The sequence below is a fragment of the Halyomorpha halys genome, unplaced genomic scaffold (assembly GCF_000696795.3).
Source record: "Halyomorpha halys isolate HHAL.00 unplaced genomic scaffold, Hhal_1.1 Scaffold240.1, whole genome shotgun sequence".
Classification (NCBI taxonomy): Eukaryota; Metazoa; Arthropoda; class Insecta; order Hemiptera; family Pentatomidae; genus Halyomorpha; species Halyomorpha halys.
Genome location: NW_027115703.1, coordinates 900,815 through 923,887, shown reverse-complemented (window position 1 = coordinate 923,887; position 23,073 = coordinate 900,815). Strand labels below are relative to the sequence as shown.

Below are 23,073 nucleotides of genomic sequence, written 5' to 3'. Positions count from 1 at the left end.
CACTCATTAAACACCAGATCCCATCCGAATGATTTATATATGCCCTCCTATAGAACTTCCTTCTTTAGCAAATCCTTCGTCATATGTGCAACCTCCCTCTGGAATTCTCTTCCCATCTCCATTCGCCAGTCCTCATCCATTCTCTCCTTTAAACAACACCTATTCCTTCATTTATTGAATAAGCAAACCTCCACATCTTTGTAATAAAATAAATAGCCATGTATTGATTAACATCAAAAACAGTAGTAAAGCCAATATACCAATGTACTTTCATTCTACTATCTGAAAATTTGTAAATGCTTGCCAGATAAAAATCTCACTATATGAACCATGTATTTATTCTTAGAGGACATATGTCCCAGAATAAAGTTATTTTTTCATTTCATAGTCCAGACCTCGCACCATTGGATTAAAACTTGTTTCAATTCATGGCCCATTTCCTTAAAGGGAAAACATTTGATAACTTTGCGGAAGTTGAATTTGCGGTCCAATTGACAGTCATCCCAAAGAATGGTAGTGTGGAATTGAACTATTGGATTGCAGATGGCTAATGATGATAGATAACAATGGACTATACTTTGAGTATTAATTGTATTTTATGTCAAAGAAATAATGATACAAATATTAAGTTTGAAAAACAGTCATTTTTTTTTTTATACAACCCATTACTTGTTTCATATTATTTTACAATCAGTTTGCAATTTGTAATATTTATGAACTTGTATTTATGTTCATTAAGTATTGATGTATTTTAAATTGTAAATGTTTTTCTCTATAATACATAATTTAGTCTACTTATCAGTAATTTATCAACCAATAACGGTCATTTCAAAGGGATTACTTTCAATCCATATAACTTACAAGTGCAAATTAAATATGATCATTAATGATTAATGAAATAAATTTAAATCTTTATACCTGGGCAACTTCTGATTCCAACTCCAAAGGCTGCATGGGAAAATTTTGGTTTATCATCGAAAGCCCGCTCTGGGTTAAAGACTTGAGGATCATCCCAAAATTTTGTGTCGTTTCGAAGTTTGCCCAATAAAAAGTACATCGGTATTCCAGCTGGGATGGTCACTCCACCTGTTGCATTACAAATAATAGGATTACAATTAGTATTAATTTTTAAAATTTAAACATTTCATTGAATAAATTAATCAAATGATTGTATTATTATCTTCTGAGATGTAAATATACCCTCTGCTTATTTTTTCTTCTGAATAATTAATTAGCCTTCTTGATTCAACCCTTTATTTTTATTAGTTTTATGTTAGTAAAATATTCCTTTTTTTAAAGGAAAAAATATTCAAATTTTTCAGATTGTCCACCCATCTTCAGGTTTTGATTATAAAGTTAGTTAAAAAGTGCTATTTATCATTGTATATAATTGTTAATATTTAAAGTTTTTTAATCATTTTGAAAAATAGCCAAAATTCAATATGTTTTTTATTATTGATAATTTTACTTACCTGATCAATCAAAAATATTATCAAAGAAGATAGATAGAAATAGAAAAAATAAATTAAGTAGCAAACAGTCCCAAAATCGTATGACAACTACTGACATCACAAAACCTGGTGAGCCCCATATTAAGACAGCAGACAATCCACTTTTGCAATTTTCATCCACCCATCCACTGTATCTTCCTTTCCTCATTAAAATGGATTTTAATGAGATCCCACCCATTATTACTATCCCCATTGTATCAAAACATACACACCCATGGGACGTAGGATGGGGAAAAAAGTATGTAAACATTAGTGAGAATAAAATGAACAATGGATCATTCAACAATTTATGATTTTAAAGGATAATTAATTATGAAATATATAAGTTTGACATTTTTAAATATGACAAAATTTTGTTTAGAAATCGCAAAAAAAGTGACTATTAAAAATATATTTAAGGATATTGATTAAAAAAAATAAATCAGATATGCAATTATCAATAATAAAAACTTCATAAATTTCATGAATTTTGGCTAATTTTCAAGATAATTAATGAACTTTAAATGTAAAAAAGTATATTAAATAATAAACTGCACTTTAGAACCAACACTTGAAGAAGGGCAGTCCGAAATGTTGGAAGGAATATTTTATTAATGTAAAATTAATAAAAATAGAAATAATGTAGTAAAAAGACAGGTAAATAATTCAGAAGGAAAAGTAAGCATAAAATACCATAAATTGATGCCTTCAAATAAAAAAGCTACTTGGTAGCTTTTCTGAAATTCTAGTAAGCATAGGGCAAGAGAGCGAAATTCCATATGTATCAGTTTTTAAAGAATTTATTTTATTTCTAAATAATTATTATGTTTCAAAATATTATTTAGCTCTAAAATCCATTAATGAGCCTTTTCTTTCTTAAAAGCAGATGGCAGGAGACCCTGTTTTGTTCAGCCGCCTCTACATTAGTTTTGAATACCAATATTTCTCGTACCATATCACCAGAACTTCCAATGCTTAAGTCGGAGTTTGTATTATGTGGCTATTAGCGCAAATAATATATCGTAAGTCTGCTAGAGGGAAGACTATCTTCATGCCTACAGACCTATAACTGCTCCGGTGTGGTTTCATAGAATATGTGATTCAGTGGTATGTAAAGTGTATGAGCTTTATCTGTTTTATGGAGATGTAGGGTGCTATATAGGTGTACTGTTGAATTTTAGTGTAGGTGTGTACATCCAACTTAAAGGACCATAGGTCAATCACTACCTCATTACACCATAATCTTTCAAAATAAAAGTTTACATTCTATAACCTTAAGAAAATGTGACCCAAAATTTCATCATATGAGCTTTTAACTTCTATATTTCCTAATCACAAAGTATTATTTCAGATTTTTTTAAAAATTTTATAATGATGTGTTAATAGTTGACCATAGATAGATATGAGGAGAAGATGGTTAATGTTGCGATTAGAAAAAATATATGAATAAACAAAACTTATTTATTTGTGCCGACATTTCGACCTGAATTTCAAGCCTTCATCAGGGCTGAAAAAATAAAACAAGCTAACAACCTTAGTTTAGAGAAATATAAAAATAAAATTGGAAATATACATTACAATAAATTAAGTAAATAGTATTTGATACTGATAGAAGATAAAATGTAATATTGTAGAGGATAGAATTATACAAAAAAAAAATGGTAAAAAATAAATAAAATAAAACCAGACAGTGCTCATATAAATAAAGAAATAAAAATAATCAAAGGTGTGGAAGAAATTAAGTTAATTCAATCACTTACATTTTCTACCGCACTTTTCATTATTTTTATTTCTTTGAATGGAATATGGTGTGTATAGATGAATGGAATATGGTCCGGGTGAGGTCAAAAAAACTCAAATAGTAGATAATTATACTATGTTTATTGAGCCAACGTTTCGCCCCACGTTGCAGGGCTTCGTCAGGGCTGTTTTGACGGGAGACAAAGTCAGAGTGTAGAGAGAAACGTTGGTTCAATAAAAAATAGTATAATTATCTACTATTTGAGTTTTTTTGACCGCACCCGGACCATATTCCATTCATCTATACACATGGTCAATCAATAATCTTCCAGTTTATTTCTTTAGTCACTTGAACTGTATTTGTTTTTTATTTATTTATTTTTCATTTATTTTGTATTATTCTTACCTCTACAATAATGTATGTGTACTAGATTCATTGTTATGTATATGTTCAAGTTTGTTTATTATTTTTTTTATGTTTCTCTGAATTAAGGTTGTTGTCTCGTTTTGTATTTACTTGAACAGTCTGTTTTTTATTTATTTTTTTTAGCATTTATTTTGTATAATTCTTACTTCTACAATATTATGTTTTATCTTCTATTAATATCAACTACTACTACTACTAGATTTATTGTTATTTATATGTTGATGTTTGTTAATTATTGTTTAATTTTAATTTTTATGTTTCACTGAATTAAGGTTGTTATCTTGTTTTGTGTTTCAGTCCTGATGAAGGCCTGAAATTCATGTCGAAATGTTGACAAAAATAAATAAGTTTTGCTTATTTTTATTTCTTTGCTGACTGCACCTCCAATCATCTCATTTTAATATTTTTTTTTAAATTGTTTTATGATGATTACAATGTACCCTAAACTTTTTCAAAAAATGTTTAGTCTCTATGATTTAAATTTCATTTTTATTTTATATGGAAACCCACTTCTAAATTTTCCTCACAAAAAATGGATATCAATACCTCACCTTTTTACCCAATGAGTATTTTTTATTTTTATTTTTTTATTTAATACCAGGTTGGCCTGGAGGGCCTTTCATGGTTAATATAACAGTTACATTTTTTTTTTTTTTAGTCTCAGTATCATCTCTATTTGAGAGAACTTGCTCAAATAGTTTTCATTGGCTAATATCAATATATAATATTCAAAGTATGGCCTAATATTTAAAATTAATGTTTATATTTTAATAAATATATAACTTTATTATGGTTGTAGGTTTCTATAATATTAATAAATTATATTAAAGGGAAAAAATTTATCATATTTAGGCTCCTGGGTAAACAAATAAGAGGTAGACCGAAATGGAGGTTGAAGTATTTGGTTTTTGGATCTTGTGGATTTGGATTTGGATGTGAACCATTGAAAAAATGTGAGTGATTGGAGTTTTCAGCGTTGAATATTCATATTCACTGAGCTATTTATTACTGTTTAATTACCTTCTAAATGCATCAGTTTCACTTATGGTTGTATTGCAAAAGTTTATTATAAAGTATTATTCATATATACAGGAGATATATGGACTCTCACAATGATGTTCAACCTAGCCCTCGAAAAAGTGATTAGAAGAACACCACGCGAAAATGATGAAGTGAACATTGGAATGAAACATAAAGTCCTGGTATACGTGGAGAACATAGCATTCCTAAGAAGTAACCAAGATGAAATGAAAGACTCTATCAAGAAAACAGCTACAACAATGAAAATCGTTTCCAAAAGTAGACAGTTTCAAATACCTCTGCTGCATTACAATAACATCAAGACATGATCAGAGATTGAGATAGACCAGTATATAACAGTGCAAACAGAGCCTTCTTCCCTTTATCAAGAATACCGAAAACTCTGAAACTAAGAGTCTACAATACTATGATAAAGCCAGCTCTGATATACAGCTACGAGATCTGGGCTCTAACAGGTACCCAAGAAAGCAGAATCGAGAGATTTGATTGGAAAGTCCTCCGTACAATTACAAGAGTGATCTGGGATCAGAGCCTTAAAACATGGAGGAGAATTACTAACAATGAACTGCTTGCAGAGACTGGTCAATCAATATCTCACGATATGAAGACAAGGAGGTTAGGATAAGCAGTGCATGCGGCTCAAAGCAATCCATCAGGATGCCTCTACACACCAATGAATGCCAGTATAGTAGGCAAGAGAACACTTTGGTGATCAAAAACCAGATGGATAGACAGAATCAACAAAGATGCAAAAGAGCTGCATCCAGAAAACTGGAAAAGTGAAGCCCAAGATAGGCAGGAGTGGAGAAGGCTGATTTGGGTACCCAAAGATCTACTAGGTCTGTAGAGCCATCTGGACAAAAATACAGGAGGTATAATGTCCAGTATTTTATAAAGTTATTTATTTTAATTTTATCCCTGTTTTATCTAGTTAGTTATGTTTTTAACTGGATTATAAAAATTGAAATTAAAATAATTTTGACACAAAATTTGTTTTCTTCTTCATAGGTTAACATGGTAGATATAATTCCTTGTGCTTACCGGCTTTTACTTCTCCAGTTGTATGTTTTGCTATAAATCCAGGGCTGAAGAATCTTAAAATTTCTTTTATGAACCTTAACAAATGAAAATTATAGATAAATATTATTATATTAATTATGATATTATGAAATAATTAAATTTTACAGTTCTTATAAACATACTTATCCATATAAGTCATCTTTCTGAGATCTTCGAGATTTGGATCTCTGTCACTGGTACCAAATATTTCATATTGTTCTCTCCAAACTTTTTCCTGTATTTCAGGAAGAGTAGCCATATAAGCAAAACAACCAGTCAATATCACAGAAGCTGTGTGAGAACCCTGAATATGGAATATTGTTTCAAGATTACTAACAAATTACATTTTAGGTAATACTTCAATTGACATATAAAATACCTACAGCCACAAGCATTTCATAAAGTTCTTTATTCAATTCGAACCCACTTAACTTGCGGTTCTTAATTCTTAAAGCAATCACCACTGATAATGGTAAAAATTTAGATTCTGAAAATAAAATTACAAAAACTATAGTTTATACTCATGCTCACATAAACATAAAATATTAAAAGATTTCACTAATCAAAGCTATTAAAAGAATGAACACTATAACTGGAACCTACTCTACAACTACAACCTACACTATAACTAGAATCTACACTATAACTACAATTAGAATCTACACTATAACTACAACTAGAATCTATACTATAACTACAACTAGAATCTACACTATAACTACTTACACTACAACTAGAAAGAACCAACACTATAACTATAACTTGTACTACAACTAGAACCTACACTATAACTACAACTTACACTACAACTAGAACCAACACTATAACTACAACTTACACTACAACTAGAACCAACACTATAACTAGAACCTTCTCTCAATTTAAAAACCGATAAATAGAACTTATTGTTTACATATTCCCAAATAGTTTATTAAAAAAAATAACAATGTTTAATTTTTTTTCTCCCATAGCTTATGTTCTTTTTTTAATTTTTAAATCATTTGTTGTCACCCTTTTATACGTTCCCTTTTAAATATTGTAAAATTCTTCTTTTACCCTTCCCTGTAACTTATAATGTATTCTTCATCTTTTGATATTTTCGTCATTTCTTTTAACGTACTTTTTAATTCAAAATCTTGTCATCTGCGCTACTTGGATGTAAATCTTCTTCCAAGACAGGTATATCTTAAGTTTGTCTTTCTGATGACTAACTATAACCCTCTTCTCCTTCTCTATTCTTTTCTTATTCTTCCTTGCCCACGTTATTAGGTTTCTTCACCATATACATTATTATTGCCATATTTTCTAATTATTTCTTTGTCTTACTTAACTTTATATTTGTTTCTTTATTCTTCTTTTTTGTCTTACATATTACATATATTTTCTTTCCATAATTTTAATTTTTAAATTATTTTTATTAAATTAAATTATTCATATTTCGTTCTTTTTTTTATAATATAATATAATGCAACGAAACAATGATTATTTCATTAATTATGTTATTTTACTCAAATATTAAATTAATTACCTGTATATACATTTTATTTCCCACTTCTTTCATTACTTATTATTTTTATCTTTATCCATTCTATACAATTATTTACTTTAATCTTTCTATACAACCTTTGTTCACTGGTTGTTATCTTATTTTGTGTTGTTAGCCCTGATGAAAGCTATAAATCCTGGCTGAAATATTGGCACTAATAGATACGTTTTTAACTTATTTATGTTATATTCTGACCGCACCCCCAACCACCTTCTACTGTAAATTAACCTTTTGTGAATATATTTCTTCAAATATAAAAAAAAAAAACTACTAAACCTACAGAGATAAACATTGTATACTACTTTAACTAGCTTTAATTTGAGTGCTGGTAGACATCTATACATCTTATGGTTCCGGAGATATAGATTTCTCAAAATAAATTCACTAACTACTGATTTTTTCACTACATTTTTTATGAAATGTTGCATTTTCAAAAGGTATATCTCGGAAACTATTGAACATAAATAGCTCTATAAGGGCTCATATTTTAGCCTTTTTTAAAATGATGTTCTCTTAGGGTTTCCAGTGTTGTTGATAGTTTTGAAGATATAGAGCTCCAAATGAAAAATTATTTTTTTAAAAATGTTTTGAAACAGCTGCCATTTTTTAATCCCACTACCTTGGCAGACTCATTAATTGCAATTAGTTGTTATACATAATTTTCATTAAAGTAATAAAAAATTGCTTTAAAATAACCACAATTTTTTCTACCCAGATACTATTAGTATCATTTGCCTTAGTATAAACGTAATACTAATTCACCCAAAATTCGGATATTGAGGTTGTACTTCTAATGCTTTAGAATAGACATATGAGGAGCTCTAGATCAAATACATTCGTCCATTTTCTAATATAATTCCTTTTAGACCAGAATATTAATTTTTTTCAAGGCAAGAAATCTAAATTTGAAATTTGTTTTTCAACGAACTAATTACATTTTGATTTGGAGTTCCTCATCCTACCTTCAACTCAGGCTGTATGCAATGTATCCAAAATTTTGGAAAGTGTTTTTGAAGTAAATATAGTTCTAACAGTAACATTTTTATTTTATTTGGGAACAAAAAAAAAGAAATAAAGAAAATAAATTTTAATGAATAGTATCTGAGTTGAATATAAAATTAGACTGGTCTCTTATATTAGCCCTGACAAATTTTTATTTGGAATCACAATCATAGCTAAGGATTTATCATTTGAAAACTAATATCTAGTTAAAATTAAAGTTAGGTGTGTAGGGCATATGTGTTCCCCAGATGTCTACAACGTAGTACAGGTCATCGTGTGTGTATGTCAGGGCTCTGAAATAAGAAAGTAGGAGTACGATTGTCCTCGACACACTTAACTGTAATTTCTTCTTTCTTTGAAGATTTGTGTACTAATTATATTTACGAATGTTTTGTAAATTCTTCATTTAATTTTTTTTTTTATACTAATATTTTAGTTTATAAATTTGAATAATTCATAGTTTCAAAATATTGACTTATATCAGATAAAATGTCTTCATCATTCAAATAACTATCATTCAGCAAATCAATTTTAAAATGATCTTGTTTAAATTGAATCCAATAATTAACCGATTTATTGTTTTATTTTAACTATATTTTATTATGCTTATTTGTCATTTATTTTTTAATTAATTTTTAGAATTGTCCCATACTACTGCATATTAGCTGAAGTGCAAATTGTAATGTCTTACAGAAACGGCTGTTTTGAAACATGAATCAAATTGTCAATTGTTTTATTGTATTAAATAAGTTTTAAAACTTTGGTTCACTGTTACTTTCTTCTTTTATGTTTAATAAACAAATACTTCTTTTCTTATAATAAAATGAAAACTGGGTTGAATAAAGTTTTTATTTTCTAGAGAGCGCAAGTACCTCACACTCCGAAATATGCTACTAGAATTCACTCCAGAAATAAGAATTATTAATATAGACTTAATATATGCAAACCTGTTGAAGGATCCTTTAAAACATTCTTCAATTTTCCTCTGAGACTGCCTCCCACCTTACAGAAATTAAAATATCAGAGAAATTAAACCTTGGTGATAATTTCAAACTACTGTAAAATTTCAATTATTCAATTTTGCGTAAAACATTTTGAGGAGGGTAATATAAAATGTACTAAAATTTTTGTTGTTAAAGTAATTATTACATATATTAAATACTGAAATGACGATTTGGAATTTATTTACATTTTTGAAAAAAACACTAAGTGGTTTGCAAAATAGCTGAAAAAATTTATAGTAGTTTACAGAACTTAGTCTTGGGAAGTTAATCCCAGACTGCAAATATTGCAAAGTGTTTTAGTACAAGATACCAAGAGAAGAAAAAAGGCAGTTATTTCACCCCAATTTTTTATTACTTTAATGAAAACTGTGTATGATTACTTGTCAAAATTGACGAGTCTGCCAAGTATAAGGGAATACAAAATGGCTGATGTTTCAAAACGTTAAAAAAATTAATTTTTGATTAATTAATTAATGATAGTTGTTCGGACAGACTTTTTAGATTTATGATAAATATATCTGGAAATGTTAGACGTACAGATGTCTGCCAGCACTGAAATTAAAGCTAGTTTAGCTATAAAGTGGTTTATTACACGTATCTTCGTAGTAGTAATAGTTAGGGACGTGACGGGCAGGGGGAGCGGGGGCCGCAGGTCTCAGTGTGCTCTCCGAACGTTGTGGCTTCGATTCGATCGGGGCAGTTAAATATTAATTTTTCGGCGATCCCGAAGATTGAATCTTGACACTCCCACCTTGGTTAGTAAGCGGCGGCAACCCAGGTAGCCGCCAGGGGTTGGCAAGAAGGACCACTAGACCCACAAGGCGGACTTGTTCCTCCAATCCAAAAGGTCTGTCTGAACAACTATAAATCAACATTAGTTGAATATATTTTGTCAAATATCATAAAAACTACTACTGCTACGAAGATAAACGTTAAAAATTACTGTATAGAGCATTTAACTATCTTTAATTTGACTGTTGGTAGACAACTGTACGTCTTATATTTTCTGAAATATATTTTTTCAAAAGTAAAAATGTTTTCCGAATATTCATAAATCAACATTTTGTGAATTAATTTTGTCAAATATCATGAAAACTACTACTCCTAAATTAAATTAGTTTTAATTTGAGTGTTAATAGACATTTTTTAGTCGAATGGTTTTTGAGATATAGACTTTTTAATATTCATTCACTGATTTTTCAGTGCATTATAAAATCTTTCTTTTTAAAAAGCTATATCTTGAGAACTATTGATCGTAAATGTCTATATTAGGGTTCATATTTTAGCAAATTTACTCCTCTTTAAATGATTTTTTATTAGGTTTTTCAGTGTTGTAGATAGTTTTAAAGATATGGACCTCCGAAAAAAAATAATTTTTTAAAAAGTTTTTAAACAGCCGCCATTTTGTATTCCTCCTAGTTATACTTGACAGACTCATCAATTTTGACTTGTAATTATACATATTTTTCATTAAAGTAATACAAAATTAGGGTGAAACAACTTTTATATTTTGCAAAGAAAAGTGGAAACATTAACGAAAATGTACACTCATAAAGAAGGGCTATATTGTCCTGTACAAAAAGATAAACAAAGCAACCTTATAGCTAGGCAACCTTGTAGCTAGGCAACCTTGTAGCTAGGCAACCTTGTAGCTAGGCAACCTTGTAGCTAGGCAACCTTGTAGCTAGGCAACCTTGTAGCTAGGCAACCTTGTAGCTAGGCAACCTTGTAGCTAGGCAACCTTGTAGCTAGGCAACCTTGTAGCTAGGCAACCTTACAGATCGCAGTGGTACCAATAAAACTAAATACAAGTAGGAAACTACTGTACCACAATAACTGTCTTTTTTTTCACCCCGTCTCTTGTACTATTAGATCAGAAGCTGATGGAAAGCTGGTACAGCACCGGGAATATCCCATTCACCTGGAAGGGGTTCTTGAAGAGTCCAAGAGAACGAGACACAGCTAAGTGGTAACTATGGCAATGAGACAGAGGGGCCACGGTGCCACTAAGACCGGTGTTAGAGACCAAAGATGGGAGACAACAAGATGGAGTACCATCAGCAAGGCGCACTGAGCACTGGGCTGCAACGTAACCTCACAATCGATTTAAAGAATAAATGAATCCCCAAGCATGTAAAGTAATAAAAATATAAGTTGTTTATTTAGCAACAGTGGCGTAAGTAAATTCTATGCGTCATAACCCTTTGCTGCTGACAACCCCGTACGCCAGAAATGGCCTGGTAGAGGAAGAAAAAAAGAGCACTCTGGGACCAGAGATGGACAAAAATTATCTATAGTTGAAACTCATAGCTGAAATTGTCATGGAAACGATATTTATTTATCAATGGTTCATTCATGAATAAGTGTCGTATCCATGGCAACTTTAGCTATTAGTTTCAACTATAGCTAATTTTTGCCCATTTCTATATGGGACCCACACCCCAACGTGCAAAGCTGTCACGTCCTCTTACATCTACACTAGGTAAATGAAACAATTAGAGCTCAAAACGTTTTACATAACAATAAAGTGGAAATCATTTTTTAAGTGTGAAATATAAATATCTTACGTACCTGGTTTATTAGCAGATCGACCCTTTTCATCAAAAATTTGTCAAATAACTTGTACGTAAAAGAAAATACAAGAGAAACCAAAGGGTTGGATAATATCAACGATATGAATTCCAAAATCCTGAAAAACAGTTTATATATATATTTAAAATACGCTCTGACACCTGTAATATTTTTTGAACCGAATTGTGATAATAGATGACGTGAAGTTTGAAAATATCGACTTTTTATTTCTATATGGCACTTACTGGGTCCAAGTGTGGAAAAATCGGCGTTTTTCTGGCAATGGTTTCTCAACTCCACAATGCGTGACTGAAAGAATATTAATTTATATTAACACTTGTAAATTAATTCATAAACCAGAAACAGACAGAGACAAATTCACTGGGACTTTAAAACACAACTTTCTTTCTCACGCTTGGATAAAGAACCTTTTCGCACATTTAAATCCTAAGCCAGGTTAAACCCTGTTTAATATCCAAAATAATATTATCCTACCATATCCCAGAAAACTTTATACTAGTTTTCTTTGATGCTGGAAGTCTTTTTACTAACATCTCTATTAGAAAAGCCTTCATATTATAGAGAAAAGCTGACTCACTACGGGACCTTACCTTTTACCTGAAATCCGTTAAACTCTGCTTTAGATCTGGATACCTTACCTTCAATAACAAGTTTTTCCATGAGATTTCTGGAGATGCCATGGGAAACTCCCTTTCTCTTGACATTTTTGACATAATGCTGGGCTCCATTATTCCTTTATTCCCTCATGATATTCTGTTTATTAAGAAGCAAGTTGCCAACCTTTTCCTGATTCACAACCCAGGCAGAATTCCTGAAATCCTATCAGCTTTAACTCCTACCACTTTCACTTTCAGCTTAATCCAGAAGCAGAAATTCACCATTCTCTCCCTTTTCTTGACCTCTTTACCATATTAAATTTCAATATAACCTGATCCACTGATTGGTAAACCAAGCCTACTTTTATCGGTAGACTTTTTTAACAAATTCTTTTAACATCAGAAACAAAAAAAAAAAAAAAAAAAAAAAATGAAGGTACACCCAGGGACCGGGAACATTTTACAAGACTTGGTTATTTTGACTCAGATAACATCAAAATATGTATTTCCATTAAGAACTCGAATACGAAATTTTTTGTTTAAGTAAAAAAAAAAAAGAATAAAATTCAACGCATCTTTGTAGTGACATATTGAATGACTTCTATTAATGAAAAAAAAAATCATTCATATTCAAGAAAATGCTAGATGAGGCGTGATTATAACAGAATGATGCTTTTTTTTTTTAATTGCATGGTTTGTCAGTGAACAATGAACCTTACATTGTATCCCAAACCCTCCAATCCCACATCACCACCCTTAAAGAATGGTGCCAAAATTGAAGGATTAAAATTAATTCCAATATATCCCACCAAATCACATTTACCCTTCGTCGTAAACCAATGACCTCTTGCCCTACAGTATCCTTTAATAGTATCCCACTTATTCCGGTCGAACAGAACAGTTACTTAGGACTACATCTCGACAAACGACTGACATGGAATCCTCATACAAGACTAAAAAGACAAGAAACTGCTCGTAGATTCCGACTATTACAACATTTACTAGACAAACGGTCTAAATTGCCAATCCATTACAAAAGACTGATCTACATGACTATTATAAGGCCTATCTGGACATACGGAGTTGAGCTTTGGGGCTCCACTAAACCATCAAATTCCTCCCGAATCCAATCCTTACAGTCCAAAATCCTTCGTAAAATCCTTAATTCTCCTTACTTTGTTACAAATCTAGTCATCCATCAGGACCTCAATATTCCATATGTTGCCGATTTGGCCAGAACCAGATACCGTTCCTTCCATATTAAACTTCTCAACCACCCAAATCCACTTGTTTCTAGCCTGGCTTCTCCTTCATTACCTAATAATCCTCCTAGGCATCGGAAAAGAAGATGGCCTCGGGATCTTTTCCTCTAGAAATGTTATTGGAGTTCTATCAATGGGTAGATTCTCCACATGTTTGTATCTTGTTACTATCTCACCTACAGAAAATTTACTTGTTGCTTATATATCATACAGTTGTAAATAACAATAGATAAATGATTAAAAAAAAAATTGTATCGTAATCATATTGTTATTTTCGTTAGGAGTTGTAACTACGAGATATTATAGCTTAAGTGGCTTAAGACTTACCTAATTCTATTATTTAATTTTGTATTCTTTTTATTTATCACTTCTTAACGAAGATCTCTATACAACGGACAAAATATCCTTCCCCTTGGGGGTCCACCATAACAAACTTCTGCTGTATTATATTTTGGGGGATAATGTTTTGAAACAGACGTTTAGTAAATTTGTAACATAGAAAATGATAAATCAAAAAGTGATATTTCTAGACTATATATTCGATACGTACACAAGACAGCATTTATTGAAGCAAAAGTGCAATGGAAAATAAGATCCACATTGTCTTGATGCGTTTTGAAAACTTTTGCTAATTCTCGGCCCATGTTTTTAAATATTTCAGAATAAAAACCATCGACTAAGGTTTTGCTCAAACTGTTGTTTGTTTCCTTCCTTCGTAGTTTCCACTCGCTATCTATGGCTGAAATGAAAAAGGAGAAAGATCACAATCATCTTAAATATTAATTATATAATATGTTAACAATGATAACGGCATTTAATATCATGTAATTACTTACGACAGTACATAAATATTCCTTTAATGAGTTTATTCACTGTTCCATATACATTATGGGCCTTCTCAGAAGCGTTTGGGTTATAAGCAATTTCCTATGAAAAATTTAAATATTCCTATAGTTTTGTTGAAGTTGTCAGCTCTATAATATGGACTGGAAGAATTATAAGGGCAAGGTTCGCTCCAAACGGAATTTTTTTTTTTTACTTAATACCAGATCGGCCTGGTGGGCCTTACATGGTTAATGTAAGAGGTACATTTATTTTTTTTTAACAATTGATTATAGGGGGGGGGGGAGTTTAGTCTCATACAATAGATACTCCTAACTATATATAACGTTGTGAATAAAAAAAATTAAGATAAAAATAATAATTCTTAATAAAAGATAACAGTAAAGTTAATAACAAAAACAATAACATTTATGAATGGAATATGGTCCGGGTGCGGTCAAAAAAAACTCAAATAGTAGATAATTATACTATTTTATTGAGCCAACGTTTCGCCCCACGTTGCAGGGCTTCGTCAGGGCTAAAAAAGATACAAACACATAGTTACAAAATGAAAAAAAAAAAGAGAGAAAAACATAAGTGTAAAATAACAGGGGTATAAAATGTAAAAAATTAAGATATAATAAGAAAATTTTAAGGTTGTAAATAGTAAATGAAAAGGGTAATAGCAACAGATAGATACGAGAAGAAATATTAAAGAAAATACAAATAAAGAGATGTAAAAAGAAAAAAAAAATTTTTTTCGTTATTGTGGCATAACTGCCGTCCCCACTCCTCTACTATATAAAATATAAACTACTTTATAGTAAGTTAAATTTCCATTATTTTGAGTGCTAGCAGACAAGTGTGCGTCTTATGGATCTAGAGATATATTTTTTTACAAAAATCAAACATTTTATACTAACAACTAGGAATTTTGAACAACTAGAACAGTTTGTAAATTTATTTTGTCAAATATCGTAAAAACTGCTACTCCTACAAAGATAAACGTTATAAACTATTTTATTGTAAATTTAACTAGCCCTAATTTGAGTGCTGACAGACATCTGTAAGTCCTATGGTTTCTGAGATATAGATTTCTCAAAATAAATTAACCAACTACTAATCTTTCAGTATATTTATAAGAAATGTTCCTTTTTAAAAAGCTATATCTCAAGAACTATTGAACGTAAATAGCTCTATTAGGGCTTATATTTCAGCAAATTTACTCTCCTTTAAATAATGTTCTCTAAGCTTTTCTATTGTTGTTGGTAGTTTTTAAGATATAGACCTCTGAATGAAAAATTATTTTTTTTTTATTGCTTTGAAACAGCCGCCATTTTTTATTCCCCCTACCTATACTTGGCAGACTCCTCAATCTTGACTAGTAACTATACTATACATGGTTTGCATTAATTATTATCACTATTATATGGGCAACAGACCATGAAAGTCTAAGTCCTCGCGCGATGTATTTCCTTATAAATCCAAGACGTGTTTTTTTCTTAGGGTGGGTTCGTCACTCCCAGGCCTATTTTTTTGTGAGTGTCATCCATTGGCTAAACGGGCCTCACAAATGCCCGAGGGGAGGTTGTGAGTGTATTTTGTGCTTGAAAAAAGCCCGGGTGGGACCGGGTTTTGATCTGACATCCTGTGAGTTGGTAGACAGGCGCGTTACCACACTGATACCGCTGCCCCCTAGTTTTCATTAAAGAAATAAAAAGGAACTTCCTTTCCCCCCCCCCCCCGGCTTTTGTACTATCCGGTCAGAAATAGTTGCTGTCTCATCCCAGGCATATTCTGGCGTGAATATGTAATTTCAAATTTGATTTATTTTTTGAGCTAGTCTGTTCAAAGACACACAGGATATTAGGTTTCCTGGACTCGGGGATCCTAAAAGCATGCATTCCTGTCTATAACTATTCCTTTCTATAACTCCAATTCGAAATTTTTCGACATTACTATTCAGGGTATTTCAGGGTTAAGTGGCTAAACTGAAAATATGAATTAAGGTCCTAAAAACAACAAAATAAATTATGAGAGATAGTTGACCGTGGATGATAAATGAGGAGAAGATGGTTGGGGGTGCGGTCAATGAAACACAAATAAGTATGACAAAACAAAATAAATTCTTCTAAAGGAATGTCCGTAAACGCTTTGTTTAAGAGATATTCACACCTAAAGATTTTTATTGTTATGAATTATTTAGGTTATATGAAATAAATAAAACCTATTTATTTGTTTTAACTACTTTATTAATTAAATGTAAACATTAAGATTCATATTAAATGTTGTTCAAAGTGAAGGTATGTCCGTAAACGCTTTGTTTAGGAGATGGATTAGAAGAATACTAGTATGGCCGTTTATTTCTAATATAAAAACTATTGCCAATATAAGGATTAGTACTATTTGGAATTAGCACTGTGAACTGTCTATAAAATTTATTAGTATGTAAGAGGCTTTCGCAGGTGACATTAAACAAAAAGTCTATGCAATGCCGGTTTATGATCTTAATTCCTTACGAAGAAGGATAATTGAATCTTGTGAAACAATAACACATATCCAGTGCCGTTCTGCCACTGCTGCTGTTGAAGAAAGATGCCGAGTCTGTCTTAATGCTCACTTTGAACAACATTTAATATGAATTTAATATTTACGTTTAATTAATAAATTAGTTATATTTATTATTATTGTTATTTATTAGCTATAGTTTTATTTATTTCATATAACCTAAGTAATTAATAACGATGGAAATCTTTAGGAATGAATATCTCAAAGCGTTTGCAGACATACCTTCAAGGGAAATATTTTTATTGTTTTGAGATCCTTGATTTATATTTTAAGTTTGGCCACTTAACCCTGAAACACCCTGTATATTCCAAATATAGGTAAGAGAAAGTGAATATAAAAAGTATTCCATTTATTTCATCTTCGGGATCCCAAGGGACTCTGTTTCCCGTTTTTATGCGGAGTTGAAGTGGCTTTATCCTTCCTACCGTCGTAAGTATTTCCTGGCTTCCTTCATCTTCCAAGTCATCCAATCCCGCCGTCCATCATACATCTCCGAGCTCCTTCAATTCAAATCCTCTATTCGTTTCCGCAATACCCGTTTCCACTCTTCAGATTTATACACAAGGGCCCAACGAACCGCTGCTTTCGATAGATCGTTCATTATCCGAGCCTCATCCTTATGGAACTCCATCCTTTCCAACATCCGTCGCTCCAATACCTTTAAATCCCGCCTGTTCAATCATTTCTTATGCATTCAGACCCCATAAAATTGTAAAATAATATAATTGTAAATATGTATGTAAACTATTATATCATTCTTAATTATTTTTACATCGTTTTCTTTTCTCTTTTTTATTTATTCATTTTTTTTTTATTGTTCAACTGATAAAAGTGAGAAAGTAACCTATAATTATTTTTTTATAATGACTGTTTATATTTCTTTGTATTTTTGTTCAGGTATCTCTGAGGCTCCTCAGGCCTCATCTATTGATTTCTCTGTATTATTCTAAAGGGACTCGTCCCAGAATATATAAAGTATTATTATTATTTTATGTTCTTCATGATTTTAATATTCGAATAATACAAATGCAATTTTACCATTTCAGCATCTTTTAAATAGTAATACATTTGTATAACACATAATGTATAATAAAAATTGCTTAGAAAATCCACATGAAACAAAAAATGAAAATGTGATGTTTCTTAAGCAGTTTCTAATCAAAATATAAAAAATCATAGTATGTTACATCATACTTGAAAATATTGATTCATAATGTTCTTACCTCAACAATGTACGGGCATGACAGAACGACAGATGGTCTTCCCTTGATGTATGCAAAAAATATTCCATTTCCAACTTTGTCAGAAATTTCTTTTTGATAAGTGTAGAGAGCTGAAATCATATACAAGTAATTAGTTGGATCATGCTGTTCGGGTTAATTTAATTCTCATTCAATGATATATATCTTTGATGCGCGGGCATCAGGGCTTAAGTCGAAAATATGAATATTTCAGGAGAGTAAAAGCAAAATTCAAAACATTATGTAAAATCTAATTATTGATATTTTTGTAATTGTTATTTTTATAAAACAATATATTAGTAAGTCTATCTGAAGCATAAAGACCTTAATACCCACCAGGAGCTCTGATTTGGATAATACTAGGACATAATCTCCAAATGCTCAAAAATTGACTGAAGTCCTTATGACCTCGAGATACTGGTACATCCTATATCAGCAAACAGGTAATATTGATACACTTTGTATCTGATATTTTTGTTTCTGATACAGAAATGATCAATCGATTACTTTTTTTTTTTTATTGGCCCCTTCATGGCCATTTCTGACATACGGAGGCTAGAGCAGAGGGATACCACCCTATTATAAACATGGTGGAGGGGTAAAGTTTTCATTTCGTAGGACCACTACAGAAATTAAAGTTGACCCCCAGGCCCTCAAAGTCGGCCCTCAATCGTTTGATACTTTTTTTTAATGATCCACTTCCCGGTCATTTCTGACATACGGGGAGGGGAGTTATCTAGAGGTGATCTACCTATTCTAACCGTGACAGGTGATCAAGGGAATCTCCAGGCTTCAGTTATGATGAAGCCTTGCAAAGTGGAGCGAAAAATTGTTTACCAACATACCAATAATCCTTTTTTTTTTACTATTTTGCACCTTTATTTACTGCCAACTTGACTAACTTATAATAGCTATGTGACTAAAAAACGAAAGAGAAAATAACAAACAAAACTAATTCTATTTATTGAATTAACCTGCTACAGCATATTCGTATCTTGCTATGGAAAAACGCAGATTATTGGGAGATATCCAACTAACAAAACGTATTACACCAAATTGACTAACAAATCAGAAGTATAAATTAGGTTATTCAAAATTTACTTAACTTTACAGAAAATCTTACAACTATTGACAAATCATTATGGAGGACCATGTAAGTAATGCTTTTATTAAAGAATGTTTTGATATAACATAGTAATAGTAACAGTATATGTATAACGTAAGTGCTACCCGAAGCACAGTGGTTAAGCAGTCTTGCCAATCTATTGAGGGTGCTGGTTCAAATCCGGCCTGGGGCTGGCCCACAAAATGAAAAACTTTAACCCCCAACTATATAGTTAGGCAGTATAGGACTCCAATGAGGGGAGACTTGGCCGAAAAAAAAAATAACAGTATTTCTTTTCTTTTTCAAACAGTGGCCATTACAAATTATTATGTATACTTACTGTGTAATGACTTAAAACATAATCCTTTATAAAAGTAGTATAAGTTGCCAAACACAGGAAATCCGAAATAGTTAGGAAACCGATAGAGATCTCTAACTTGGTACCATAGAAATAATCCAAGAACAACTTGAGAGAGGATCACAGCAATGACAAATTCCAAAAGCATCTTCTTATTTCATCTGTAAAAAGGACAAACAAGTTTGTTACAAGTCAGTGATTCAATATTATCCTTGGTCCTAGTTCTAATTGGACTCCCTGATTTAAGATACAGTAATATTTTTTTTTTATTGTTTCAATTATTATGTTTTTCTATACATGTTTTTTTTATTATATAAATATGTACTGTACAATATTTATGATATTGTTTTGGGATACCCCTTTGTACATTACACTTTTCTTGATATTTATTAAATTTTACTTAATTATTCTATTTTAAATTTTGGTTATACAAATCTAAAGGAAAAAAACAAAATATTATTGAATTAATATAAAATACGTAACATTGAATAGAATAAAATACATATTATTGTGTAACATGATTTATATTATTATTATTATCAAATCTATGGTCGATGGTTTTTGAAGCATTTTTTAGCCTTTAAATTATTGATGAAAGGACCATCGGAAACATTGGAAGTATAAGCATACTGATGTAAAATTAATTAATAAAGGAATTAAAGTAAGACGCCTAACGATTCCTAAAATAAAAATAAACTCCAGTAAAATGTAGAATTGATTTAGAATAATAAACCATTAAATAAAGGGATATTAAAAATATTTTCACCTGCAAAACAGCCCTAACCACCGCAAATCACTTTTCACTATTTTTGACAAATTAACGTACTGGACATTTGTTGAAAACTACGTCGTAATTTTCTGTGTCAAAAATTAATGCACGCATTTCGTCACTTGTTTCCCCCCCCCAAAATATTTTTTTCTAATTTTCACCCCTAATAACCACCTATAAACACTATTTCCTGCAAACTATCCTGAATCCTCTATTTCTGTATTCTTTTTTTGAATTCTATTCTATTTCAGAGCTTATTTCTCCCTACTTTCTTCGAGATAAATAAATTTGCATTACTTTTAGAACAGTAGGAGTAAATTTAGCTCCAAACACACCTACATATTGTATTCACAGTAACTGTGTCATAAAATAGAAACGATTTTTCTTCGTGAGAGGAAAGCGTGTAGGCCGTGATAATTGTATCGGCATAGAACCTTTGAGTTCGCTAACTTGATACTAGCTAAGGGAAAAAAATACTAAAGTTGATTTTGTAATATTTGGGTGTTTTATTTATCATTCTACACATTTTTGGTTGCTACTGCTTTTTGCACATTTAGGTTTTTTTTACTACTAATATACTAAGGTCTCAGTCTCCATCTAAAAACAATAATGATAAGGAAGATTATTAGTAGTTACCTGAAGATAATTCCTCACAACTGAATATTGTTGTTTGAGCTACTGATTCAAGAAGCTTTCTGAGTGTGACCATAAGAATTCTTAATAAGACGACTTAAATGAATGATAATCTCAGCAAATATAAACCAAATTTGCATATCCGTCTCTAGAAAATCCAAAGTCATGAATTTATAAATTCATTTCAATCTGAATTATGAATTCATTATACGCAATGACAATTCCCCGGAAGAACATTTTAATTTCGTATTAATAGCAATTCACAGTGATTATTTTAATAAGACCATTATGGACTACTCACATTCTACCGATAGCTAATGAACACATGCGTTAGTATGGGCAACGCCGTCATTAACTATGTGGCTATTAGATATGGTTCCCTTCAAATATTTTTCTGAACTTCAAAGTACAAATAACATGCGAGTTAAATGTACTAAATATTTGGAAATTAATTAACATTAAAAAGAAAATATTGGATAGAAGATAGTAGACCGTATGAAGTAGATTGTACAGAGATAGTCCGAGTGGTGGTCAATAAGGTACGAACTTTTAATACAAAAACTAACGGTAACCACGTTTCGCTCCACTTTGCAGGGTTTCCTCAGGGCTAAATGAAAACGAGATACAAATATTGTAAGATGTGACAAGAAAATTAGAATACATCTATAAAGGAAGTATAAAATTATATAAAAATACTTTTAAAACAATGAGGTAAATTAAGTTAACAAAATATAGCAAGAGAAATACTTTCTTTATCTATGGTGCCTAAATACATTAGGTTGCTATCTCACACAGCATACTTATCAATCCGTAATCGGACATATATAAATTACACGTACATGGTATGATCAGAAAAAAAGAGATACAATAATAGGATATAATAAACAATTTTTTTTCCCCTACAGTTTCCTTTTACATTCAATTTGGGTCTGTACAACAAATACAAATGTTTCAATTCATTCCTACTTTTCTTTCTCATTTCTGGTCCTCCAATTTCACCCTTTCAAAATTTTTTAATTCACCCGATCAACAAATTCGCTCTCCGGAATTCACCCTCCTAGATCCTCTCCAGTGACCCGCTAAACAAATTCAATATTAGATGGCAATGTGAGAACAGACCATCATTCATAGTCACAGCAGTAGATCAGTTTACCAAAAACAAACAAATAGATACATTTTACGAGAATAAGACTAACACATAGATTAGAAGGAAAGTATAATAAAAAACCGGTTTCAGGAAACACTTGAATGGATAAATAAGTTTAAAAAGTAGATGAAGAGAAAACTAATTAATGATAGGCACAGTCATACGGTCAACCAATAACCTACTAATATTATATTTTTTTATTTATTTTTTTCTTAATTATTTATAATTGTAGCACTGACGAAGCCCTGCAAAGTGGAGCGAAACGTGGTTACCGTTAGTTTTTTTTTAAAGTTCGTTCCTTTATTGATTGCTACCCGGACTATCTTCCTACAATCTACTTCATACGGTAAACCATTGACCTTCTAATATTATTATTTTTCTTTATTATTCATAATTGTAGCCCTGAAGAAGCCCTGCAAAGTGGAGTGAAACTTTGGTTACTTTTAAATATTTTTTTTTTTTACTATTTCGTACCTTTTTGACCACTACCCGGACTATCTTCCTACAATCTATAACATACGGTCAACCATTGACCTTCTAATATTTTTCTTTTTCTTTATTATTCATAATTGTAGACCTGAAGAAGCCCTGCAAAGTAGAGTGAAACGTTGGTTACTTTTAAAAATTTTTTTTTACTATTTCGTACCTTTTTGACCACTACCCGGACTATC

General features: G+C 31.0%; 1 protein-coding gene across 1 annotated transcript in view; it reads right to left on the bottom strand.

Moving 5' to 3' along the window:
• Positions 1-21,381, bottom strand: part of LOC106680072 (cytochrome P450 4c21) — a 29,934-nt gene extending 8,553 nt beyond the window's left edge. The window contains exons 1-12 of the mRNA XM_014419538.3: positions 21,259-21,381; positions 19,836-20,014; positions 18,373-18,482; positions 14,596-14,686; positions 14,310-14,498; positions 12,126-12,189; positions 11,881-11,998; positions 9,253-9,307; positions 6,141-6,244; positions 5,901-6,061; positions 5,740-5,813; positions 919-1,086 (exon numbers count right to left, since the gene is read on the bottom strand). Coding sequence (XP_014275024.1) covers positions 919-1,086; positions 5,740-5,813; positions 5,901-6,061; positions 6,141-6,244; positions 9,253-9,307; positions 11,881-11,998; positions 12,126-12,189; positions 14,310-14,498; positions 14,596-14,686; positions 18,373-18,482; positions 19,836-20,001 — 1,300 coding nt within the window. The 5' untranslated portion in view covers positions 20,002-20,014; positions 21,259-21,381. The remainder of the gene's footprint in view (positions 1-918; positions 1,087-5,739; positions 5,814-5,900; positions 6,062-6,140; positions 6,245-9,252; positions 9,308-11,880; positions 11,999-12,125; positions 12,190-14,309; positions 14,499-14,595; positions 14,687-18,372; positions 18,483-19,835; positions 20,015-21,258) is intronic.
• Positions 21,382-23,073: the final 1,692 nt, after the last annotated feature.